The following is a 26,808-nucleotide window of genomic DNA, read 5'->3' on the forward strand; positions in this document are numbered from 1 at the left end:
CCAACTTACAAAACAGCTGACTGACTGATATTCTCAATTTCTCGTAATAATCAGTTAATTTTATTGATGTGTCATTGCGATGCTTTGTAAATTGTAACAAAAGCAAAGTACCAATTTTAACGTTTTATTTTGAAACATTTCATCATCCTGCACGTGGTTGTCTGGGTAGGGACTGTGTGCAAAGTTCAAATCTTATAATTGCCGAAACTGACACTGACACAACAAAATTGTTAATGTCTATAGAGATCCAAGTATGGTAAATCTACAATCCATAAACGATACGTATATCGTATTAACAGTTTGATGCATTATGTTTTTCTTTGTTCATCATATATGAAGGTAATTTTGAGATACTTCCTTACTCCGGTCCCTTCAAACCTGCTTCAAACATGGCAGACCACTCTCAGTTTACGATATTTTTATTCGGCCAGTTTTAAAACTTGTGAGTGGGGTTTGCCCAATTAAAAAGGTTGGGTTTTCGAAAGTTGACCCTTTCGGGATAGATCTAACGAATGTGATATACTGAAGTGTCTTACAGGAAAACGTCATGTTTCACAAAACTGAGAATCTAACGGCAGAAGAAAGTTCGAGTAGCGGTGTAGTTTCCAATCTGAAAAGCCATAACCTTCATATCCGACGGGGCCTTTTCACTCAAGACAGAGGACCTAAAGGAGTAATGTTCAGCCTGACAGATACGGAGGATGACGTCCAATTTGACAGTGAGTGCACTCCATCGGCAATATTGTACAGCCCCTTTTCATGACATTGCACTGTTTTCAGAGTCTGGGGCTCCTAAAACAAAACAGGGCGTCTGTAAATTGGTGTTAATTCTATGATTAATATTTACTCTTTTTGGATGTTAGATACTGACAGTTAGTCAGTTAAAGTAGTATGTCCAAATGACTAAAATGTAATAATGCAGTTTAAAATATAATTAAAATTATACTTAATATTTCATCTGTGGGACGGTCTTAGGGGTGTGGGGGGTAACTTGAAACTGTTTCAAGCTGATAAGTGACTTAGACCTTACCCACCCCTGATGTACACACAAGATGCAGCATTGGTATATTTATATTTGCTCAGCTGTGAAGAGAGTACTGTAAATGTTTGGTGTCTAAATGGATTCAGAGGGAAATAACATTATAGCCTTAATTGCCAAAGTTATTGCTGAAGGTAAGACACCTCCAATCCAAGTTGTTTTAGACTCATTTGGTCAATTTGGTATATATATATATAATTTGGTATATATATATATATATGAAGAGTTCAGATGTAAAAGCCTCTAAGTGCCATTTGAAATTTTCTTCTAGAATGATCATTTTTATCAAGCTTGTATATTTAAATTCAGTAATTTCACTTAAATGGCAATGACAATTGCCTATTAATTGTTATTTAAGTGAAATTACTGAACTTAAATATACAAGTTTGATAAAAATCATCATTAAAGAAGAAAATTTCAAATGGCATTTAGAGGCTTTTGCATCTGAACTCTTCATATATGTGTGTGTGTGTGTGTGTATATATATATATATATATATTCAAACATAGTCAAACATAATGGCGTAGGTTTGATTTTGAAATTGGTGGGGAAGGACACATCAATATATCAATATTTTAAGTTTTGACCAAAATTATTGCTGGGGATATATCAGGGTCACTGGATATCGGTAGGGACTCGTCCCTAGTGTCCCTACTAAATTCTACGCCCCTTTGTATTTTCCATATGCAGCCTCAGACTCAGACAATAACTGTGAGGTGTTACTGGCGGGGAAACAGTATCCATCGATCCAGGAATTTGCCTCTGCCATTCCCAACCAACTGCTGCTGGGATCTCTACTGGAACACTTGTGCTTTGTTTACGAGACTGACCCCACACGCTCGCGCATGCTGTTTAAAAGTAAGCGTCATTGATGTTATAAGCATCATTATATTAGCTTATAAAAGGCAACATTTGTTAATTTACTATAATTTGTCTTAAAGTGTACTGTATGTTCTCAAATGCCTGTTGTTTCAGTGATGGGCCAGCATTTAGCAGCTATGAACCTCCTCTCGCCGCTGGCTATCAGTGATGAGTTCAGCACAGTCCGACTACAGCATAACCGGGCGTTCACAGAGCTCCTGCATGCGACCAGCTCATCGCTTTTCCCACAGGTAATACAGCTTAATTCATCATCAATGTCTTTTTTTGTGTGTGATTTCTGTCCAGCTGTTGCTTTCATCAACAAATTCTTATTTTGCCCTACCTGTTCATCTTTTGGATTTTGCAGGAACATAGATATTTGAGTACAGAAGGCCAGAGTCTAAGGTGAAAACATTTACACTTGTAGCACCTCCACTTACATTGCTTGGTAATACTGTTCAAAAGTTCAGGGTTTGTCGGATGGGGTCAGATTTTTTGAAAGTATATTATATGCTCACCATGGTTGCATTTTTTGGATCAAAAACACATTAAAAAAACTATTATAACTATTATTACAATTTAAATTAACTTTTCTATTTAATATTTTAAAATCTTATTTATTCTTGTGAAGGTCAAAGCTGAATTTTCAGCATCATTACCCCAGTCTTCAACGGGGTATTCTGTTACTTGTTATTATCATGAGAATGCTCAATGTTGAAAAGTGGTTTGCTTTTTATTTTGTGGAAATCATGATATTTTAGAGGATTTTTTGATAAATATAGAATGTTCAAAAGAACAGCATTTATTTGAAAACAAAATAACATGTTTGTAATACAATAATAATTTGTAATAACACATTTGTAACATAAGTGCTTTTACTTTTGGTCAATTTAATGCATCCTTCCTTTTTAAAAATCGTAATGACCCCAAAGTTTTAAACGTCAATTCATAGTATTATAACATTTTAAACAATTGAGATGTGCTTTTCTATCCTAGAACCAAAGATGGTCTTTTCCAAGCCCAGACATCTCGTTACCTTAGTGAATTTGAAGAAATCGAAACACTTGGTAAAGGATCCTATGGCAAAGTGTTTAAAGTAAGAAAAAATTTTAATCATATTATGCTCCAAAGATGGAAACCACATATTGTTGAAAGGTGAGCACTAAAAACACTCATAATATTTTAGGTCACAAACAAGCTTGATGGTCAGGAATATGCTGTGAAAAAAATTCTAATCAAGAAAGTAACAAGAGACGACTGTATGAAGGTAAATATTGTCACAGATTCAGTTATTTTAATTCTAATATACCCCCATATCTGTATGATTTAGATATTATATGCCATAACATGTCTTTTTTATGTCCTCGCAGGTTCTTCGAGAGGTTAAAGTGCTCTCCAGCCTTCAGCATTCCAATATCGTTGGCTATCACACTGCATGGATGGAGCACGTTCAGCCTGCCGTGAAAAGTACATTTTTATAATATGTTCTCAGTAACATTGGTTTCATTAGAAGATATACCTATATTCTACCTAATTTATGTTGTATTAGTGCTGGGCGATATACCGGTTCATACTGAAAACCGGTGAATATTTTGGTTACGATGTTCATTTTTAATATACCACCATACCGATATATTTAATTACGCTTTTAATTACGTTTTTTTTTTCACGCTTTTTAATTACGATTTAATTATGCTGCACCGCCGACACTGTTTCAGACGGACCCTTTACAATTGCATTTCAAAGCAGCGACGGTGAGGTGAGGGTAAATCAAACAGCAGAGCTCTGGTGTTACGTTACAGAGCGTTATTTTCCTGTCAAATGTCGAGAGCGCAAGGGAAATAAATATTATGTGTGAGCGTGAATCTCTGCTCGCGCATGCGCTCTCAGATACACGCTGCTCTTGTAAGAATAGGTCTATTTTCTCTGGGCTCGCTCAGAGAATTGTGCTCTGAAAACGTGTTCAGTGCAATCGCGAATCTCTCCTCTTCCCCAGCTAACAATTTTAGGTTATAAGAACTTAGAGCCCGACCGATAAAGAATTTTGAAGGCCGATACCGATACAAATATTTTTTGGTTTTAAAATCCGATATGTCGATATATCGGCCGATATATTTTTTGTATTATTTCAGAAACGCGCAACAAAACATTAACAGATTTCCCTAACATTAGTTATTTGTAATTATTTATGAGTTTTAACTAAAATAATATGATAATGCATTTTAAAGGGTTAGTTCACCCAAAAATGAAAATTAAGTCATTAATTACTCACCCCCATGCTGTACCAACCCCGTAAGACCTTCGGAACACAAATGAAGATATTTTTGATTAAATTTGAGAGCTGTATAACTACCACATAGGCTCCTAAGGGAATGGCTCTTGACGGCCCAGAAAGTCAATGAAGAAAATGTTTAAATATTCCATGTGACTACAGTGGCTCAACTATAAGTTTATCAAGCGACGAGAATACTTTTTGTGCGCAAAAAAACAAACAAAAATAACGACTTTATTCGACTATTCCTTTTCTTCCTTGTTGGCCTGAAACGAGACTTCCATACGATTTCCACGACGCATGCGCAGGAACTGAACTGAAGTAGTTAAAGGAGATCGCAATTCTCGCACATGCGTCGTGGAAATCGTATTGAAGTCTCGTTTCAGGTTTTTTTAGACGTTTTATTAACGTTCTTGCTTGGTTATAAGAATGTTATTAGAATGTTAAGAAATAACAATTTAAGGTTATACTGGGCGCTATTCTATTCTACAATGTTCACTAATGACATTAAAGTAGACCATCCTTAATCAATTTATTGCAGTAATTCCTCTCTCAACCAGTAGAAAATGCTTTGAACACCTGATTATGCATTAAAAAAAAAAAAGGTCAAACCGGAAACCGGCTTAATTCTAAAAAAAAAAAAAAAAAGCGTGATATCAATTTTTGGTTAAACCGCCCAGCACTAGGTTGTATTCAGTATTTCTGGAATCATACAAAAATGGTACAAACTTGTAAAATTTTCTGTTCATCTCACTAGATCCCAAATCCCTTGTTTCACAAACGTTTCCAGCATTAGAGAAACCGTCGCAGAAAGATGGGTAAGAAGGTTTGAAACACTTTATCCAACACAAAAAACTTATTGTAACACGTTTACAATAGTATATTTGAAAATGCATCTTGCTTCAGGTGCACACAGGAAAACACTAACAGCAGCAATGGATCGTCCATTGTTTTTGAACATTCTGAACAAGCAGAAGCCAAAGAAAACCAGGCTACAACAGAAAGCATGTCAGTGAAACCCTCAACGTCAAAAGATGAGATGGGACATGCTTTTTGCCCCAAAAATGTCCGCAACCCACAGAACTTTGTTCCATGTGTGTTTCTGGGAAAGCCTCGCTCTATGGTGAGCAAATGCCCTGCAGCTAAAAGGGACAGCTCAACACTCTCAGAGGACGACCTCAGTCAAAACAGACTGGAATTGAACAATAACAATAACTCTTACATTGATATGGATACTACTGAATGGTCCGAAAAGCAGGCGCAAGAGGTATACGGTCCACTGAATGTTAACCATTAATTTAATTGAAATGAGAAATAATTATTGTGTAATCGTTTATATTATGTTTATGCTTGTTCCTGCCTATAGGTTCAGTTCCACTTAATGCTTTATATACAAATGCAGCTTTGTGAGCGATCTCTGAAAGACTGGATACAAGAAAGAAACTCAAGAACCACGACGGGACTCTTGATGTCAGTAGGTGAGATCACTTTATTCATAAGAGTCGCTATATTTTACAGTATTTAAACATTTATACTTCCTTCTTTAGAAGTCATTTAATTGGTAGTATGTATCATACACTTAAACACACCCTTCCTAAACCGGAAAGACAAGAAAAGCTGATTTGCAGAGCTAGATGTTTTGAACACACAATCACAGCTCTTAATTATATTGTTGAATAATTTGGAGCAATTTTTAACTAATACATTCATTCCACAGATCCTTGTGAGTCATTAGACTGTGAACACGCATTGAAGATTTTAAAGAAAATACTTGAAGGAGTGGAGTACATTCATTCCCGTGGTATTATGCACAGAGACTTAAAGGTATGTGTATTTATTCTGTTGGTTTACATAACTTGGTATTGTGCACCATATATTTTTCTAGTTCATGTATGGCTTGTTGGCATAAAAACTGTAGCATTTGCTTAAAATGGTAGGAGGCCTAGAGTCTTGATAACAGATATTGGGCAAGTGTGGCACAACAATGTGCAAACTTGTGCTTTTGAGGTTAAACTTAATCATAAATCGCACTGAATAATTACTTAATTAATTTTACTGATGCATCCAGTGGCCTCAAAACAGTTTATAGCCAAACAGAATTGAAAAGATAAATGACCATCGGGCTCAAGAAAAGAAGTTGCAGTCAATTTGACCAACACTTTCCTTATCCCTTACAAACAACCTCTTTATCCGTTTGTCACAGGAAGGTTTGATAGTTCTAATACCCCTCAATCCCCTTTGGATCTTCAAACAGATTTTACTTAACAAAAGGCTAGAGTACACAGTTACCTATGGATTTCCTAAACAAATCTAATTTTCATCAGCAATTAGGCTAATATGTTAAAACTGTTAATTTTGGATATTTATTACTTTGGGTATTCTATCTATGTAACAAAAAAAACTGATAAATTAAAGACATAAAATAATTTATAATGTAAAATCTGTACTTGTACTGCACATTATGGGACCACTCCACATTATTTAATTTAAAGGGGTAGCTCACTTTGAAATTACTGTTTTGTATGTTTTAGTTTACCTCAAGAGCATCCAAGATGTAGGTGTCTTTGTTTCCGCAGTAGTTTCAATTTTGATATTTTTAGGTCAAACCGTTCTTGTCTGTCAGTCATATAATGCAGGTCTATGGTCACCACCTCAAAGAGCTTCAGAGAAGTCCAAATTAAACATGATTTAAAGGGTTAGTTCACCCAAAAATGAAAATTAAGTCATTAATTACTCACCCCCATGCTGTTCCAACCCCGTAAGACCTTCGTTCATCTTCGGAACACAAATAAAGATATTTTTGATTTAATCTGAGAGCTGTATCACTCTTCCATAGGCTTCCTAAGGGACTGGCTCTTGACGGCCCATAAAGTCATTAAAAAAAATGTTTAAATGTTCCATGTGCCTACAGCGGCTCAATTATAAGTTTATCAAGCGACGAGACTACTTTTTGTGCGAAAAAAAACATAAATAACGGCTTTATTTGACTATTCCATTACTTCCTTATTGGCGCATGCGCGAGAACTGAGACGAGGACGTTCTCCTTCGACTTGTTACCGGCTGCTCACCGCTTAGGAGTTTTACCGCCCCCTATCGTATAAGATGATGTGCTGATATAGCTGAAAGTGCAAAACTTTCTGTTTACAAGCAGAGGAAGATGCGCGCTGTACATACGCTTTTCAATTAGCGTATTTTCCGCACTACAAGGTGCACTTAAAAGCCTTTAATCTTCTCAAAAAACGACAGTGTGCCTTATTATTATCTTATACGGTAGGGGGGCGGTAAAACTCCTAAGCGGTGAGCAGCCAATAAGGAAGTAATGGAATAGTCAAATAAAGCCGTTATTTATGTTTTTTTCGCACAAAAAGTATTCTCGTCGCTTGATAACCTTATAATTGAGCCGCTGTAGGCACATGGAACATTTAAACATTTTCTTTAATGACTTTATGGGACGTCAAGAGCCAGTCCCTTAGGAAGCCAATGGAAGAGTGATACAGCTCTCAGATTCAATCAAAAATATCTTTATTTGTGTTCCGAAGATGAACGAAGGTCTTAGGGGGTTGGAACAGCATGGGGGTGAGTAATTAATTACTTAATTTTCATTTTTGGGGGAACTAACCCTTTAATGACTTGAAAATGTAAGTACACATTGATGGCCTAAAACACGAAACGAGTGGTTTGTGTGTGAAAACGAAAAGTATTTATATCGTTTTTACCTCTTGTTACTAGTGTTGTCAAAATATTCGGTACTTTGGTACCAAGTCGGTACTAAAAAAATGTAAACGTCACGGTACCAAGTCCCGGTGGTACCGAATACCCGATCAAACCCGGATCTGGATGCGCATGCATGCACGAAGAGCTTGAATTTGTGTCATCTTCATGAAAGCGCTGAGACATGGCGACCGGCAGCGCAACCCGTCTAAGTAAAAGTTTGGTTTAACTTAAAGAAATTGGCAGAAATAATTAAATTAGGCTACTGTACAAATAGATTTAACTACGTCTCCATTAATTAAAAATACTACTACTGATAATAATGATGTGTGCATAAGGTTGCTTTTTCTTTTGATTTTTTTATTAGCAATATTTCTAAATATCATCAAAATTTTCATTTAAACAGCATATAGACTTCAATGCTTTCATAAATTTACCATCATAAATAATAAAGTCATTGAATTGAATTTGATTTTTTTTTTTACTATTTAAAAAAAAATATATCAAATAATTAAATAAATTGGAAAAATAGTTAACTGATTTTACTGTGGTACCGAAATTGGTACCGAGAACCGTAACATTTTAATGGTATCGGCACCGACTACTGGAATTTTGGTACTGTGACATTGTTACCATAGCCACAAAGTGACCGCACTCTCAAATCACTTGGACGTGGTTGTGGTTACAAGAAGTAAAAACGATATAAATACTGTTCGTTTTCTCACACAAACCGCTCGTTTTGTGTCTTAGGCCATCAATGTGTACTTGCAATTACGAGTCATTAAATCATGTTTCATTTGGACTTCTCTGTGCATGCTCTTTGACGGGACCCCCATACCTGCATTATATGACTGACAGACAACAACGGTTTGACTGAAAAATGTCAAAATTGAAACTACTGTGGAAACAAAGACACCCACATCTTGGATCCCCTTGAGGTAAGCTAAAATATATCAAAATGAATTTCCAAGTGAACAATCCCTTTAATTAAAAAGTTGGTGCTAGTATCTCGGTTTAAACTACTCTATTAGATTGCTCAAATTCACTGTGTTTTATAGTTTTTGTTTGTTGCCAATTAAAATGTATGGTTGTTTATTTACAGCCTAGAAACATTTTCCTACATGGACCGGAGTACCATGTTAAGATTGGGGACTTTGGCTTGGCTTGCCAAAACATTATAACTGACGAGCACGAGCAGCTGCCCTCCAGCTCTCAAGCAGGTGTAAACATAGGTGATAGAACTATTCACAAGAGCAAATGACCATTATTTTAGTTATTCCAAATTCTGAACTCAAACATACTTTTTGAAAATTATTTTTAATATTCATATTTTTCTGTTTGTTGCAAAACTACTGCTGATTTAATAGCAGGTTACATTAAATGCAGCTCTGAATTTCTTATCACACTTTTCAGACTCAGCTCACACTAGTGGAGTAGGAACTTTTGTTTACGCTGCCCCAGAACAACTTGAGGGTTCTCACTATGATTCAAAGGTAGGGCACTGTGAACTGAAACTGAAGTCATTTCTGTTGTTTTATGTGCTGTACTTCAATGTTTGACTGTTTAGGCACATCGTAAAAATGTGGTAGTAGAACTTGATGCTCAGTTTTTGTTTCATTTATACAGTCAGATATGTACAGTATAGGAGTGATTGCATTTGAGTTATTCCAGCCATTTGGGACTGAGATGGAGCGTGCACACACACTTGGAGAACTACGTCAGAGCAAGATCCCTAACACACTGTCTAACAACTGGCCACTTTTGGCCAAGTATATCAGTCTGCTGACCAGCTCTGATCCCTCAATGCGACCAAGTGCATCTCAGTTACTTCAGAGTGACCTCTTCAGCACCAGTGACATGGTATGTGGGGTTTTAATGTTGAACAAAACAAATGTGATCTACATATAGCCTCATTTTAGTTATCCTCATATTTTAAAGAAACTTTGGAACTTGTAACTCTGTAAAACAAAAGAAATCTTGTGTTTTTATTCTTTATTGTAGGTTATCCACAGTTTAAAGCGCAAGATTGATGAGCAAGAAGAAGAAATTGTTCAGCTCAGGAGACAGATCAGTGAGCTACAGATCTCTCAAAATGCAATACACAGTCCAGAAAAGACATAATAATAGCAGCTCTCCTACTGCTATAAATCCACATTACTTGTAAATTATGTAAATTGTTGTTTGGAAATGGCTCTATGGTATGTGTGAGTGCAGCTGTGTATATAAATGAGTGCCATATTTAATGTTATAAAAGATCTGTAAAGTAAAGTCCCATGCCAATAGCCAGTGCATTAGTCTCCATTTATCTGACTCTTGAAAGCTGAGTAAATAGTTCCTCAAAATAGCTATTAGCTGTATTATTTATATTACAATGAGCGCAAGTTTTAATAATTATGAATATTAATAATAAGAAGGTCATGGATAAAGGCAAATGATAGGACTGAAAGTGTAAAAAATTTGTTTAAAATGTTTTTTGTTGCAACTATATATATATATATATATATATATATATATATATATATATATATATGCATATAGATACAGTACCAGTCAAAAGTTTGGAAACATTTATTTTTAATCTTTTTGAAAGAAATCTCTTATGCTCAAGCCTGCATTTATTTGATAAAAAAATATTATTACAATTTAAAATAATGGTTTTATATTTTAATATACTTTAAAATTGTAACTGAATTTTCATCAGCCATGAATCTAGTCTTTAGTGTCACATGATCCTTCAGAATAGGGTTGCACTTGCCAACTGTCTCGTATTTTGGGCCTAATTTATTTGTCCCGTACGGGACCTCGCTTGTCCCGATTAAATAGACTACTACGCTGATCTGGCAGCAACACGACGTTTGAGAATGATTATGACTCCGGTCATCATCCAATCACAGTCCACACTCAGGCGCATCAGATCATACGAATAATAACAAACTTTAACCTAACACATACAAACCTGAAATGACATATACTGTGTGATAGGCTAAAGTAGCCTATGAATATTTTAAGTGTCCCTTATTTTCCTGTAAAGAACCACAATTGTCCCACATTTTTCTTTTCTTAAATTGGCAACCCTACTTCAGAAATCATTCTACTTTGCCGATTTGTTATCAATGTTGGAGTTGCTGCTTGCTATTTTTTTGGAACCTGTGATTCTTTTTAACTTTTAACTCATTAATGAATCCTAAAAAAGTGTGTTTTTATTTAAGAAAAATAATGTATGACCCCCAAATTTTGAATGCTAGTGCACAAAAAATTCTATTGTAAATAAATGCTTTTCTTTTAAACTTTTTATTCATCAAAGAATCTTGAAAAAAGTATCACGATTATAACAAAATATTAAGCAGCACAACATTGATAATAAATAAATCACATACTTAATCAGTTTTATGAAGGATTATGTGACACTGGCGTTTGGAGTAATGACTGATGAAAATTAAAGCGATAGTTCACTTGAAAATTATAATTCTGTCATTATATACTCACCCTCAAGTTGTTTCAAACCTGTATGAATTTCTTTCTTCTGCTAAACACAGGAAGATATTTTGAAGAATGTCAGAAATCAAACAGTTAACTGTAGGGGGGGGGGGGGGGGGGAAATACTATGGAAGTCAATGGGTCCAGTTAACTGTTTGATTAGTCACATTTTTTAAAAAATATCTTAACAAATCTTCAGCAGAAGAAAGAAATTCATACAGGTTTGAAACAACTTGAGGGTGAGTATATGATGACCGAATTTTCATTTTGAAGTGAAACGTCCCTTTAAGCTTTGCATCACAGACATAAATTAAATTTTAAAGTATATTCAAATGGAAAACCATTATTTTATATTGTAATAATGTTTTACAATACAACATTTTTTTTTCTGTAATTTTGATCAAATAAATGCAGGCTTTATGGGCATAAGAGACTTCTTTCACAAACATTAAAAATAGTAATGTTTCCAAACTGTTAACTTTAACTAACATACAATGGGGGGGTCATTTTCATGGTAGATAGAAATTGAGATGCCATAGCCTACCGTACGATCTGTTCTTGTGCCACCAACACCCATTACTCACAATTACACATTAAAATCTGCTCCTACAATAATATAAATGTGTACAAAACACTACTTCTCAGCATTTATCCACGGGAACTGCTTACACCGATGTTGTAATATGGCATTGCTTTGCTTGTCGACGAGTAGACAGCAACAAAGATATTTAACTGCTTTGACGGATCTTCAGTAAGGCCACATCCACACAACACTGGGTTGGCTGACATTACGAAAGTACCCGGATGGACCCGTGGGGAAACTACGTCATTGTTCACCGCCGGACGCTCTTTGGATTTTAGAATGGATGAACTCATTTAAATTAATCATAAATGTACAGGTACGTACATTATTTGAATTGGATATGGTATGTGAATGCTGCAGGTTATTTTTGGAGAGCGTGCGCTGTATGGTTGCGTTTATTGCGTGGCATGAAATTGAAAACACCGGTTTCGCAATGAGTCTTACGGCGGCGTTGCCTTCTCGGCCACGGCACCGGTGAATTTTAAATACCGTGCCCCTCCTTTCTACCCGTTTCCGATTAAAGTCTAATTTTAGCTAATTAAAATGAGTGATTTTGTGTTGTTGGTGTTTGTGAAGGGAAACAGCACATATTTCAATATGATCTTTATTCACAGACAGCCTTCTGGAAGTGCGTGACCATGTTCGTGCCGCCTTCCATCGGTATTGTTACGTTTAGCCGTTACCATGGCGTTTGTAGCTACAACACAGCGGTCTTTAAATCGTCCGAATTTCTCGCGCCAACCAAAAAGGCGGCTAGAAAGTCAATTTTTTTTTCTCTCAGGCATTTTAAATGTTTTAAATAATACAACAAATAAATTTATTGTTTGTATTTAGTGTTTAAATAACGTGCAGCAGAGGCCTAACTCCCGTTCGAAGCCTTTAGCCGAGCACGCTAGATAACAGTTGGTGGACGTGCGGAGAGAGAGTGTACTACAGGATCATTTCCTCATACAAAAATCACTCACGGAACCGCCACTGTTAGTTGTTAAACTGTGTTTCGAGTGTCGCAGAGTCTGACGTCTTAATTCAAGGTACACACATTTGCTGAGAATGCATTGATACGAGAGTTTATTGTAAATTAGCTATCATGAACTAGCCAAGGCCACGGGCCCATTCTGACGCTCAGCTCAATAGATCGACACACACCGGCTACTACACCAATATATATTAAGCTTATTCGATTAATGCTTGATTGGCTGTCCATAAGAAAATACATATAGACAGTTCTTTGAGTACAAGGGCCGATTTGTGTGTTTGAAATTCAGCGTTCACTAATGTTTGTGGTAACGTTACTTTCACTTTGGCGCGATGTTTCACTGACATTTAACTGGTCTTTTACCCTTTCCAAGTGACTTTTGGTGTTTTTGGAAATAACTTATTTCGAAGGTATCCGTTTGAGTCTGTTTTTCATAAAGTGTTGTAGTTTTTATGTTGTTATTGATTTAAATAATATAGACTTAACTATAGATAGACCATTAAACGCTGGCAAAAAAGCTATGTAGTCACAGTCCTCAAAAGCAATATTTAATAAAAAAATAAATAAAACTTAAACTGAGCCAAAAGATTAAAAGTAATGATATAACACATAGTAACACTCATTTACTAATTGTACTGTATCATTATCAATTGATGTATACTTGGCCAGTTGATATTTTATTGTTCTAACCTGTTTAAAATGTGTGACATTCGTTTGATGAATATATCTGTTTGTTTAAAACTATATATGTTAAAAGTCAGAAGCAGTTAAGACTTTAGAGATATTCACATATCAGCAACAAAGCAACCTTTTGATAGTGAGTGATTTGCTTCAGGTAGACTACCTGTTGCGTTTGACACAAGACTAGCTTTCTTTGCATGTTAAGTGGTTTTAAAGACACAAATTCGAATTCCTTTCTTATAAAAAAAAAAAATATGATTGAGTAGACATGCAAATGTTTTTTTTTTCCCACAGAAAATGAATTATGACCATAGTTGACAAACCTCCAGAGAAATCTGACCTGGAGTCAGTCCGGTGCAAGCACTCCAGCTCCCTGACATCTTTCTCCTCCAGAGACATGGAGAGCAGTAGTTCGAGCTGGAGTGTTGGGTCTTCTGCCACTGAGCATTCAAGAGCCAAGTCTGCCTGTATGGCCCCGACCATTGGAGCGACTGTGAATGGTAGTAATAACACAGCACTCCAAGTCGAAAGGCCCAGAGAGCAAGGCAAGTGCTTGTCTTTGCTGTTGATGTTAAAATGCTTCCCGTAGCACCACTTTTAAAATACAACAATGGGCTATGTTGTGTTCTTGATGTGTAACGTATGTCTGTTTTTCTTCTTTTGCGTCATGCAGTGGTGATGAACAGCGGGGATGGCATTGCTCTTCCTCAAAAGGTCTTGTTTTCCCCAGAGCGGCTCTGCTTGAAATGGAACCAGGGCCACCGCATTGGAGCAGGTCTCCATAACCTGGGCAACACATGTTTCCTGAACTCTACCCTGCAGTGTCTGACTTACACGGCTCCCCTTGCCAACTACATGCTGACCAGAGAGCATTCCAAAACATGTAAGTGTGCAAGATTTTTCAAGATTGCATGTAATACTTGTTGTAAGTTTGTTCTGATGATGTACATGCTTTCCCTTTCCACGCAGGTCATGAGCCTGGGTTTTGCATGATGTGTACCATGCAGAATCACGTCATCCAAGTGTTCGCCAACTCTGGAAATGTCATAAAGCCCATTAGTGTTCTTAATGAATTGAAACGTGAGTGCTAAGATTAACATCTTCTTTGAAATCATGTGACAAGATTACTATTTATTCCTTAAAAATACATTTAATAAAAGTTTGGTTTTTTTTGGAGTTAAGTTCTAAGGAATGGTCTTACCATTCTAAATGCTAAAGTATTTATAGCTTTGTCCACTGACCTTTTGGTCTTATCCTCAGGGATAGGAAAGCATTTCAGATTTGGGAGCCAAGAAGATGCCCATGAGTTCTTGAGGTACACAGTGGATGCTATGCAAAAGTCTTGCCTCCCTGGAAACAAGTGAGTTCCCAAAATGCAGTTTTGTTGGCCAGTTTTATAACGCATGAAACAAACATTCCTCATCCATCTGTTCATTAACTGTAATGACTGCATAACTTTATCCAGTTCAATACTGCATTATTTTCCTTTTGTCAGGCTGGACAGGCAAACTCAGGCAACCACTTTTGTACATCAGATATTTGGGGGTTATCTGAGATCCAGAGGTATGTCATCATATTCTCGTGAGAGTTGTGAGTTGGTTTTGTTAGTTTAATTCGATCCTTTCTGAATTACACTTGGCATCTTGTAATTTAGATAGAATTTGTGGATGGATGATGTATTAAATATGTTCCAGCTTTCTCAATCTGTTGCTACAGTTGTTAATGCACATTTCTTTTTTTACAGTCAAATGTTTGAATTGCAAGGCAGTTTCGGATACGTTTGACCCTTTCCTGGATATATCACTGGAGATAAAGGTGACTGAAATATTTTCGTCATTAATTTTCTTGAAGAAAGTCAAATTTAGAGTGATTATAAGAGATAATTTGTATGTTTATTTTCAGACGGCTCAGACACTCACGAAGGCATTTGAGCAATTTGTCAAGCCTGAGCAGCTTGATGGGGACAATGCTTATAAATGCTCCAAGTAAGTTTTTATTGAATTTAATGTGCATATTTATACTATATCATTATATTGGCCAAAATTCAGTTTTTCAATTTAGCAAATGCATAACCTCTTTTGACAATTTTTTGTTTTTCCTTTATGGAATTTGTCAGTGTGGAATAGTATTGTGTTTATACACTTTCACTCATGTTTACTCTTTTGTCTTGGTAGATGTAAGAAAATGGTTACTGCATCAAAGAGATTCACCATTCATCGCAGTTCTAATGTTCTCACTGTCTCACTGAAGCGGTTTACCAACTTCAATGGAGGAAAAATTACAAAGGTACACTTTATAAAGGTCATAACACAAAAGTTTAGCAGATAATTCTGAAAATGCATAAGATCCTGGACAAATTGGTATGACTAGATCCAGGGCTGTCACTAATGATTATTTTGGTTATCAGTCGATTATTTTTGCCGATTAATCGAGTAATCCGATTTTTTTTTTTTGTGGTAGTAAAAATAGAACTATCCAAAGACATAAGCCTTTAAAAATAAAAATTTAAAAGACATAAAACAACAACGAGGCAATAATATTATATTTGGTTCAAATAAAGTATCAAAGGCAAATAATCATTATGGTTTTATAGAACAACACTGTTAAAATGCATTATACACATAATAATATAAACAATCATCTTATGCACATTATGTGTTATAACAAATATATGCAGAGGGTGCCAATAGCCTGGTGTTGCATTTTTCAGCAGATCTAAACCTTGTTTAATCTTGATCAAACAACATTTAAAATGTTCATTTAATCTTACATATTTGTTCACTTCTTTATGATAGAAATGCTACAGTCACTGTTATTTCTTGAACAAGAACATGTGGACATCAAAACATGCAAACGAAGGTTTAAACTTTTATTATGAAATAGGGATGAACAGTTTGCAGGTTTATAAATGATTTACCTTATCTGACGAAATGGCGCTCATTGTTTTCCCATGATAATGATAACAGTTCATGTGAAGGAGCATTTATTGTGAAGGGAGCCGCTCTGAGATGCACATAACCTACATGCATGTAAATAAAGCACATATAAAAATATTAATCCTGCAGCGCATACATTTATTTAACTGAACTGCAGCCTTTGTAAATTTAAAGTAGCACTATAGTATGGTTTTTAAATGGTTTAGTACATCGTGCAGCCTATGAAAACAGTCTAATAATGTGTTTCACGGATACTTGTCTTTGGAATGCTCCGCTTCTGGTGTTTTGCTGGTTACTCGACTCGATTTTTTAAATTGAGTACTTGAATTTATTCCAGGAATCGTGACAGCATTACAATCATCCATATTTTTGAGATGCCACCTTGATTCAGGATCTTTAATAGGACTAGGTCAATGTGTTTAAATTGACAATTTAACAGCATTAAATTGCCATCAGTTAATGCATTGACTTTGGCAGTCATAATTGGGATCATTCTCATGCCTCCTTCACAGGATGTAAGATACACAGAGTATCTAGATTTGCGGCCATTCATGTCTCAGTCTCATGGGGAGCCACAAATCTACGCTCTATATGCTGTGCTGGTTCATTCTGGTTTCAGTTGCCACGCTGGACACTACTACTGCTACATTAAGGTTAGTTGTCATGTACAGACCTGCATCCTCTTTAATTGTGTTCTTATTTATGTATTAAATAATATGATCCTCTGTTCTAGGCTAGCAACGGTCAGTGGTATCAAATGAACGACTCATCTGTATCTCTCAGCGATATTAGAACAGTGCTTAATCAGCAAGCATACTTGCTGTTCTACATTAGGTAAAGGTTTAATTCACTTCTCATGATTCATATGGATCATTTGTATTTTTTTGGGACTGAAGGGTGTTTCTGAGAAGTCTTTTCTGAAAAAATGCCTATTTTAATTCAGGTCACCTGATGTGAAAAATGGAAGCGACTTTAGCCAGATGAACCATACTCCAGGCCAGTCATCTCCACGACCATCCATTCCAATCAAGATGAATGGGCCTCAGTACACCTCCACATCCTTCATTGGTCCTCAGCTGCCACCTCATATGCTCAAGGTACTGCAGGACAGTAACAAATTCAGACAAACTACAAATCAGCCCTGAACTGATCAGCTAGGTTCTTCTCTTCACCTGGTAACTTTTTTTGTGTGTGTACTTTGCAGAACTCGTCATGCGTTAATGGGAATGGTTCTTCAAAAGATTACCATGGTGGCTCCAAACCCAACAGAAGTTTCTGTGGTGTGACCAAAATAGGATCTGGACTATCTAATACATCCTCTTCTGCATCCGCTTCCTCTTCTTCTTCGCTTGTTCGGCCCACAGGCATTCCCGACTCATCCAAGAGGCCAAAGTTGACGTTTCTCATTGGTCAGGGCAAGCCTGTGAGGCCTGCTCAGACTCAGTCAAGCCCTAATTGCTCTTTGTCGTCAGCCTCTCAACCTCAGCCCACATCCTCTAGCACCTCAATGTCTACCTCAGGCTTCCCACAGGTCAAGCAGGTCAATGGAACTCACTCTGGAGCTTCTTTCTTGGTTCCTTATGGTCAGGAATCATCTGAAGAATCCGACCAAGAGAGTGGAGCATTGGAGAATGGATTAGCTAAGCCTCATCTTGCTCCCGAGATTAACAATGGGAATGGGGTAAAGGGGGATGCCCAATCCCACAATTCCAGTTCACTGCCTCAGTTTACGTCAAAGACAAACGGATCTAATGGCTTTCATGTGTGTGAAAGTGGATCAGAATCGGCTCATAAATCCCAGAATGGCCTTTCCAAAGCCAATGGTTTTAATCATACTGATAAGGTACAGAATTTCAACATTTATTTCGTGGCATGTTACAGTATATTATTTTTACAGGCTTCATAATTTAATCTGGATATTTCTCTATTGACGTATTTCTATTTATTATTATTTTAGGTTATGGGCACTTCACATCCTTCATCTCAGATTTCTAATACGTCTGATAGTTCAGGAATGCAATTCAGCTTAAAATGTGAAAACGGTGAATCAAGGTGAGATGCATAAATTTACTTGTAGCCATGGTTATTTTAGTAGTGTTATATTTAATTTTAGTTTGTTTTATTAATTAGGGCTTTTGTCATTTAGTTTTTTTTCCTTCCTTTTTCAAAGTTAGCTTTATTTATTCCTTTTATTTTATTCCCTTCTTTCTAGTTAGCTTTACTTCTTCCTTTTTATTTCAGTTTTACTTATTATCTAACTTCAACTTTACAAGTTTTTCATCTAATAATAATCTGCATTTGTTACATTGAAGAATATTATTTTTAACTTTTAATTTGAATTAACAATAATACTGCCTATGATTTTATATTAATTTAATAATGAAATTTTAATATCGGCCATTTATAAGTTATCAGCCACAACATAAATGATCTGTTGAATATGAAATGGTAATATTGCTAAATCACTGACTATTTGTTTTTAATATTATTACATTTCTGATGGAATAAACTTTCTTTGGGTTTTCTTTATTCATACAACAGTTCCAAGCCACTGAGTACTGATGCCCCATGCTCCTCACCTTCAAACAAAAGGATGAACCCTCCTTCCGACGCTTTATCTCAGTCTGAAGTACATGTAGAGTCTGCACCTTCATCTAATGCCTCATTGGTCTCAAAGACTGTAGACACTGACCTTCATTGCCAGACAACTTCAAAAGTTGAGTCGATTCCGAGCCGTGCCGCCCATACAGCGGCTGGCACGTCGGACCGTCAGGTCAACAACAGTCTCAACCTCCATATCGGTGATGGTCACACAAGTCCACACAGGTTAAAGGAGGTGTTCAGGTGCAGTGAAGGCGAAAGCAAAGAGTCAAAACCATCACACTTAGACAAGTTTGGCTCTGGAGTTGGACAGAGGGTGGGTGAGGACGGGAATAAAATTTCACAGCGGCCACATTTTTCTTCACCTCCGAAGGACAGGGACCAGGACAGGGACAGGGACCGGTACAGGTACCACAGGGAATACAGCGAAAGAAGCCGGAGCCGCTATGGGTACAGCCATCGAGATAGCCGTCCTTTCAGAGAGCGCTCCTCCAGTAGAGACCGGCATCACAGAGATCGTGAGGTAGAGAGACACTGGGACAGATTCTCACACCATCGTCGAGAACACCACCACTCCCAAAGAAGACCCAGAGAGGAACGCAACTGGAGTAGAGATAGGAGGTTTGTGAGTGAGACTTATCGTCCTTCTGGACACCATAACAGGGATATATATTCCAGTCACAGCAATCGTGGGGTGGAGGGTGCCCATGGAAGAACCGCCCATACAGTGAGCAGTTCAAAAAGCAGACGCTCATCATCCCGCTCTCTCAGCCCAATGTCCGGACACAACAAGCGGAAACGGAGTCCGTCGTCTGATGCAAGAGAAAGTTCTGATGAATGCAGAGCGAAGAAATCTAAGAAGAAAAAGAGAAGCAAAGACAAACACAGGCGAGTGATACTTTGCTACGCCTTTCTGTTGATTTCCGATCTGTTGATGTAGTCAATGTTTTGAAAATGTACATTCTTATTTTTTTCATATAATAATAAGGAAAATAATATAGAAATAAATTTTAAAAAGCTAATTCTTGGAAAAATGTCTTAAGTATCTTATATTATTTCTTATAAAATATTTAAACAACTGCTTCGCTGCTTATTCATAATACTAAAAGAATTAAAAATGTACTTATTTGTAATATAAATTTTGCTTTGTGTGAGAATTTAAAGCATTGGGGGGAAAAGGCTTGTTGATCATTGTGACTTTCTGCTTACAGGCGTTCAGAGAGGGAACCATCAGAGGGAAATGAGGATAGCAGCTCCAAGAGACATAAGAAGAAGAAGAAAAAGAAAAAGAGGAGAAGGGAGGAGGAGGAGGAGAGGCCACACACTTGGAGAGACAACGCTCTGAGGCGGGAAGAGCATGATACTAGAGCTAGGAATGGTGCAGAGAGAGGAAGTCAGCACCACAGCTCTGAGTCTCTCAACAACGTCCACCGAGACCATAAGGAGGACCAGCAACAGCTCAATGGACAAAAAGGTGCATTATATGGGGCTTTCACACTGGGTAGTTCTTTGAACTAGCCACCAGTGTGGTTCCACGAGAACTAATGGTTCCCCTAGGGCATTCGCACTGCCATTAGGAACTCTGAAGTGACGTAAGCTGCGCGTGTTGTGACTTATTTTGATGGCGCGGCAGACCTCATTTTTGACGCGCTGAGAACGACTGAGCACACAGCGCTTGCATCCTCCGTCTTCATTAGTTTACGAACTGTATAACGCTATTTGATAGAACTGTTGTAAGAAAGTAGACGGTTTATGAAAAGGGATTAGCGTATGCTGTGGGGCTAATGTCCAGTGTTGCTAGCTGAGCAGAAATACATAATCATGTTTCTCTTGGCGCTTTTCCACTGCATTGTACGGTACGGCTCGGCTCACTTATGGTGCATTTCCACTGCATGGTACGGCTCGCTTTAAATGGTACTTGGTCTGTTGAGGTTCCAAGCGTACTGTACCGGTACTAAAATGTGACATTTAACACTGCAGATCACTGATTGGTCAGACAGAATCGTCACTACCAGCGTCATTGTATTTGCGGCGTGTGAAACCAAACACGCTAGATTTAAATTGTCAGTAACAGCCACCGCTGTAGCGACTGCTTTTAAACTATCCCACGCACTTTAAAGCGAGACTAACTGCAGTGGAAAAGCAACTGAGCTAAAGCGAACCGAACCGAGCCGAGTCGTACCACGCAGTGGAAATGCCTGCCTCGCTGCGCCGAACCGTACTGAGCCGTACCAGCAGTGGAAAAGCGCCATTAGTGTTAAGGTTTGAGAGGTCCATCTATCACTGTTTTCCATGTTCATAGAGTTAGTTTCTGGAGTAAATATAGGCTATAATTTGTGTGTTTATACAGCCTTTTTAAAAATGGCGGAGGCTGGTGTTTCCTAGTACCTTTGGACAATCAGCGTACATTAAGGTGACTGGTAGACCCTACTCTGAACTATATTAGTTCCTCTAAAAGGAGTTCCTAGAACTAAAATCATTACTAGCTCCTGCGATGCGAATACGGCAAAATCTGGGAACTTCCACCAGCAGTTCTAGGAACTATGAGAAAAGTTCCTTTGGCGAAAAGCGTCTATTGTTTATAGCTTTGGCATCTGGTTTTGACATTGATAACAAATACTGTAAACATTTATGTCCTGAAACATTTATGTCCATTGAGCATCAGATATGTGTCTTTACACATTCGGGTCACATTTAATGACTAAATCAAAAGAGAACAAATAAATGATTAAAGAATCATTAAATTTGCATTGTGACAATGTTTTTATGGCAACTAAACATTTTCACACAATATAAGTGTTTTTGTGTATTACCATTTTTCCAATGATTATTATTATTAAAGGATTAGTTCACTTTTAAAAAAAACTTTTGCTGATAATTTACTCACCCCCATGTCATCCAAGATGTCCATGTCTTTCTTTCTTCAGTCGAAAAGAAATTAAGGTTTTTGATGAAAACATTCCAGGTTTTTCTCCTTATAATGGACTTCAATGGGAACCAGGTCCAACCGAGGTCCAAACGACAGTTAATAACAGTTTCAGATGCAGCTTCAAATGTCTTTAAACGACACCAGACGATGAATAAGGGTCTTATCATGCGAAACGATCGGTTATTTCAAAACTTATTCCAAAAATGTAACTTTTCTAAGGACAAATGCTAGCCTTGTAATATATTGTGAGGCGCGTTTGCAACGTCACGAAAAACGTAATTACGTTCAAAAGGTCACGGGCGACGTAGCCGGAAGTACAGAATCAAAATCGTCCGACATCGTTGTTTTACCTTTTAATTCCTTTTTTGTAAACGGCGTTTGAGTTAGTTTTCACGTTCAACCTATGCGTTCAACTTGTAAACACTCTGACTCTGTACTTCTGGCTACGTCGCCCGTGACCTTTTGAACGTAATTACGTACTACGTGACGTTGCAAACGCGCCTCACAGAATGGAGAAAGGCTAGCATTTGTCCTTAGAAAAGTTACATTTTTGGAATAAGCTTTGAAATAACTGATCGTTTCGCATGATAAGACCCTTATTCATCGTCTGGTGTCGTTTAAAGACATTTGAAGCTGCATCTGAAACTGTTATTAACTGTCTTTTGGACCTCGGTTGGACCTGGTTCCCATGGAAGTCCATTATAAGAAGAAAAATCCTGGAATGTTTTCATCAAAAACCTTAATTTCTTTTCGACTGAGGAAAGAAAGACATGGACATCTTGGATGACATGGGGGTGAGTAAATTATCAGCAAAATTTTTTTCAAAAGTGAACTAATCCTTTAATGTTGTTGTCATTATTTTGAAATGTTAGAGATGCATTTTTTCATCTTTAATAAAAACTGCTAAGTACAATTAATAATAATAATAATAATGTTTATTTTTTATTGCGCTTTTCAAGAACCCAAGGTCGCTTCACAAAATAATAAAATAATTCAAGCAGTTGACAAGAAGAGACAAGCAATCTGCTTATAACAATGGAGACAACAAAAAACTACAAACCATTAACATGAGAAGTTTTGATGTAAAAATAGAATGTAAGATAGTTATTTACTGAGATTTAAGTTGAGATTTGAAGGTCTGTAGGTTAGGGGTGGCACGAAGATCAGAGGGTAGCTTATTCCAAAGCTTATGGCCTACAACACTAATCCTAGGCCACTAACACTAATTTTCATTTACATTTTGCAGTAATAATTGGAGGGTGAGGTGCTTCATTTTCATTGAAATATTTATATTACAAATAAACAATGCTGTCTTTTTTGCCATAAAAATACTTGATTTGCATTATTTGTGTACAAACAGGGCCTTTTGAGGAATATGATTTATCTGGTTAAATGCAGAAATGGCAAATGTGTCAGCTACATGTGTGCTTCATTTTTGCTTTTAGATCAATTTTTGAGAGCAGAGTCTCCTTGACGTCTGACATTGCTTGGGTCCAAATTGAGCTTTCTCTTTCAGAGAGCTGACTTGTGCTCACTAAAATATTCCGGTACACTCTGATGCATTCTGCATCTCTTGCTTTAATTGGTTTGCTAGTGATTGACTACAATTTACAATCTTTTTTTTTCTCAGAAACCCTCTCCATCCACACATACATCCTGTCACACACGTTCACTTTTGATCTTGGCATAACTTTACACATTCACACATAAATGTAATTTGGGGAATAAATGAACTAATGTTTTTTTTGTTGTTGTTGTTGTTGTTGTTTCAGCTAATGGCTGTTACAGTGGAAGTGAACCTGATCTTTGTCCTACTGGGACAGAAAAAGATGTGAAATACAAACATTTTGATCATGCTACCACTGTCAACAGCACAAAGACACTCTTAAATGGAAATGGAGATGTAGACGGTGTCTATCACAGGACCCTTTCAAATGTTCAAGTGAGTATATACTGTCTGAGAGCACATTTTATGATAGCAAGTATTTAAGAAGCAAATGTAGCCTTATTTCTAAAAAAAAAAAAAAGAATAATATTGTAATAAATGTAATAATCTTAAAGTAATTGTAGTATTTGTAAAATGCACTTTTAAATATTAAAGGGATAGTTCACCCGAAAATGAAAATTCTGCCAGCAATTACCCACCCTCATGTTGTTCCAACACCATAAGACCTTCGTTATCTTCGGAACACAAATTAAGATATTTTTGATGAAATCTAAGAGCTGGATCACTCCTCCATACTAGTCCATAGGCTTCTTGAGGGATTGAAACTTGCCGGCCTCAAAGTTTTTAAAGACATCGATAAAATAGTCTTAATAGACATAGATAAAATAGAGTGACTACAGTGGCTCAATCCTAAGTTTATCAAGCGACCAGAATACACAAACAAAAACAACGACTTTCAACTATTCATTTACTTCTCTCTCTGCCTCGAGTCAGGTTTCTAGTTTAACAGTGTATGATCTGTTGTACGTCACACGCATCACACACAACCAGCGTCGGCCAATATTGAGCCTATGTGTGACGTAGATCTACGCTATCACACTATGTTAACCGACTAGAGGCCCATAGAGAAGGAAATGAATAGTTGAAATAAAGACGTTTTTTATGTTTGTTTTTGCGCACAAAATGTATTCTCGTCTCTTGATAAAGGTTGACCAACTGAAGTCACTTGGACTATTTTAACGATGTCTTTAATAACTTTTCGAGGTGGTCAAGTTTCTATCCCTCAGAAACCTATGGACTAGTATGCAGGAGTGATCCGGCTCTCAGATTTAATCGAAAATATCTTAATTTGTGTTCCGAAAATAAAGACAGAACTATCCCTTTAATTACATATAAAATTATTTTATATATCAAATGTATATATTTCCAAATCTTTTCACAGGAAGTTACACGTCCACATTAAAGGGCAATTGATTTCTTGATCATACTAAAGGTAAGAAATTGTTTATACAATATTTTCTTTTTCTTTTTTACTTCTTTTGTGCAAAATAAGCTCAGCTCTAATTTTCTCGTCCCATTTCTGTTTTTCTTTTTTTTTTTTAAGACTCTGGAAACCACCCATGCAAGCATGTGAAAGACAGGAAAACTACAGCTAAAGTTCCTGACATGGTGCTTAACATTTAGAACATACTGTATTTTTACCACGAAACGATTTTTAAAGTTTCATTATTTTGTCTTTTTTTGTTGTTATTTTTAAGGCTATTGATTTTTTTTTTTTTAGTACACTTGTACATAAATGAACTTTGATTGTGAAAAACAAATTATATATAAAGTTAATATATGCGATTTAAAAGAAGATAAAAAAAAAAGCCTGGAGCTTAACATCAGAATTGCTGCTCAGACATACAGACTCAGGATTTTCTCACTTGTGAAGATGAGACAAGCGCTCCCTTTAAGGATACTAACCTGGGAAAGACGAGAACATTTACATGCTGCATCGGCGGAGAAAGACTGCTTGTCTTTTGACTTCAAGTTATGATGTCACCATTTTCACATATCTGTTGAGAGAACTGTCTCAAAGGAGCAGCCTTTGCTATTGCTACATGTGCACTTACATCACAGTTAACCTGGACACACTTGAGGACATACGATGTTTGCTTTGCTGTCTCTTGTACCTCTCCTTTTTTTAAGCATCTCTCACTGTATTACCTTCCTCAATCACACCTATCTAGAATGCAAGTTCATTGCATCTTTTTTTGTTTTTAATTCTCGCTGTTTCGTTTTCTTGAATCCACTTTGATTTTAGTCATGATGATACTGTGAATTTAAGTTGAACTGTACTATCAGTTTGTTTTTGGTCCTGTATCAGGAGTTCAATAGAGACACTTTCTGTAAAGCCACTCGTAATGTAGACCATGTTCTCTGAATGTTTGACGATGTGTTTTTTGTTTTTCTTTCCTTCAGCAAAATGAAAAAGACATGACAATGGTTATATTTGGCTTCTTCATTTGACCGTAGCATGTCAAAGTAAATGTATACAGTGTACAATATGTTGAGTGAGAGGAAACGGCCTTAATGTCTGAAATTGTAATATTTTCTCTCACTACGTTTACAATATTTTGTTGGAGTGAATGAAGATGTATGTGACGATGAGAAGTGTTTGGTTTTGTAAAAGATGGGGTTTCCTTTTTACACATAAAGAATGACTTGTGGGATTTCTGTTTTGTGTGAGAAACATTTCGATTGATATTAAGGCGCACTGGTCTTTGTTTTAGCTACATAGCATGCAGTCATAGCACACTTTTTCACATTTTATATGCATCTACCCTCTGTACACCAGCAAACCAGGCTATAATGGTCATTTATTTACATCTCGATACAGTTGTGCTTATGGGCAAAACATACTGAAAGCAACTTACTGTAAAACCACACAAATCATAAATAGATTTAGAGTGCACAGTACTTGCAAAGGCAAAGCAATAACATGCAAAACTGTTTATCTTATTGCTACTAAACTAAAGCAAGATGGCTTCCTAATTATGTGATCTTTTTTTTTTACAGCACCCTTCATTAATATCGCCGTCCTTTATAAATATGAGTAAAGCTGGCTGTTTATCCTCTTTGTGATATATTCTGTATGGAGAAATAAGTATTCAAGGAAGGGGTTGCCAATACTTGTAACATGTATTTTAGAAGATTAATTTTCAATTATTTAAATTTAGAATAAAAGCCTCAGGATAAACAGTAAAGGGTTTTTTTTCCCCCATTTTTACTAATTGTACAAATATTAAAGGTG

At 36.7% G+C, this 26,808-nt stretch overlaps 2 protein-coding genes across 6 annotated transcripts; both read left to right on the forward strand.

Moving 5' to 3' along the window:
- The first annotated feature begins 274 nt into the window (after positions 1-274).
- On the forward strand, positions 275-10,165 carry eif2ak1 (eukaryotic translation initiation factor 2 alpha kinase 1). 3 transcript variants are annotated; one of them, XM_039688116.2, is made up of 15 exons: positions 275-719; positions 1,730-1,897; positions 2,015-2,151; positions 2,268-2,305; positions 2,897-2,996; positions 3,087-3,167; positions 3,271-3,367; positions 4,930-4,990; positions 5,079-5,439; positions 5,539-5,650; positions 5,890-5,996; positions 8,986-9,103; positions 9,297-9,376; positions 9,510-9,743; positions 9,885-10,165. In XM_039688116.2, exons 1-15 carry the CDS (start codon positions 548-550, stop codon positions 10,002-10,004), a joined length of 1,986 nt encoding a protein of 661 aa, XP_039544050.2. In that variant the 5' UTR covers positions 275-547; the 3' UTR covers positions 10,005-10,165. The 3 variants fall into 3 exon arrangements, with proteins under 3 accessions (XP_039544050.2, XP_039544049.2, XP_039544051.2); XM_039688115.2 differs by having other exon boundaries at positions 277-719; positions 8,986-9,115; XM_039688117.2 differs by lacking the exon at positions 275-719 and adding an exon at positions 790-1,173 and having other exon boundaries at positions 8,986-9,115.
- Positions 10,166-11,861: 1,696 nt separating this feature from the next.
- usp42 (ubiquitin specific peptidase 42) lies at positions 11,862-26,227 on the forward strand. Of its 3 annotated transcripts, none has more exons than XM_039688010.2 (19): positions 11,862-12,259; positions 13,895-14,145; positions 14,274-14,483; positions 14,570-14,680; positions 14,861-14,960; positions 15,096-15,163; positions 15,345-15,415; positions 15,503-15,585; positions 15,775-15,886; positions 17,049-17,189; positions 17,270-17,370; positions 17,480-17,633; positions 17,741-18,379; positions 18,494-18,588; positions 19,078-20,025; positions 20,349-20,611; positions 23,839-24,008; positions 24,955-25,005; positions 25,117-26,227. In XM_039688010.2, exons 2-18 carry the CDS (start codon positions 13,905-13,907, stop codon positions 24,973-24,975), a joined length of 3,528 nt encoding a protein of 1,175 aa, XP_039543944.2. In that variant the 5' UTR covers positions 11,862-12,259; positions 13,895-13,904; the 3' UTR covers positions 24,976-25,005; positions 25,117-26,227. The 3 variants fall into 3 exon arrangements, with proteins under 3 accessions (XP_039543944.2, XP_039543945.2, XP_088977986.1); XM_039688011.2 differs by lacking the exon at positions 11,862-12,259 and adding an exon at positions 12,400-12,974; XM_089121860.1 differs by lacking the exon at positions 11,862-12,259 and adding an exon at positions 13,016-13,329.
- The last annotated feature ends 581 nt before the right edge of the window (positions 26,228-26,808 follow it).

This window comes from Pimephales promelas, chromosome 17 (genome assembly GCF_988280905.1).
Source record: "Pimephales promelas chromosome 17, fPimPro1.hap1.1, whole genome shotgun sequence".
In the NCBI taxonomy this organism is placed as follows: Eukaryota; Metazoa; Chordata; class Actinopteri; order Cypriniformes; family Leuciscidae; genus Pimephales; species Pimephales promelas.

What these genes read in the sequence shown, in the direction of transcription:
- usp42 (XM_039688010.2), top strand. Translation starts at nt 13,905, where the DNA reads ATGACCATAGTTGACAAACCTCCAGAGAAATCTGACCTGGAGTCAGTC. An exon ending in GGGTTATCTGAGATCCAGAG is followed by an intron (nt 15,164 to 15,344) that starts GTATGTCATCAT and finishes CTTTTTTTACAG; the next exon opens with TCAAATGTTTGAATTGCAAG. An exon ending in GGACCCTTTCAAATGTTCAA is followed by an intron (nt 24,009 to 24,954) that starts GTGAGTATATAC and finishes ATCTTTTCACAG; the next exon opens with GAAGTTACACGTCCACATTA.
- eif2ak1 (XM_039688115.2), top strand. Translation starts at nt 548, where the DNA reads ATGTTTCACAAAACTGAGAATCTAACGGCAGAAGAAAGTTCGAGTAGC. An exon ending in GCTCATCGCTTTTCCCACAG is followed by an intron (nt 2,152 to 2,267) that starts GTAATACAGCTT and finishes TGGATTTTGCAG; the next exon opens with GAACATAGATATTTGAGTAC. An exon ending in CAAGAGACGACTGTATGAAG is followed by an intron (nt 3,168 to 3,270) that starts GTAAATATTGTC and finishes ATGTCCTCGCAG; the next exon opens with GTTCTTCGAGAGGTTAAAGT.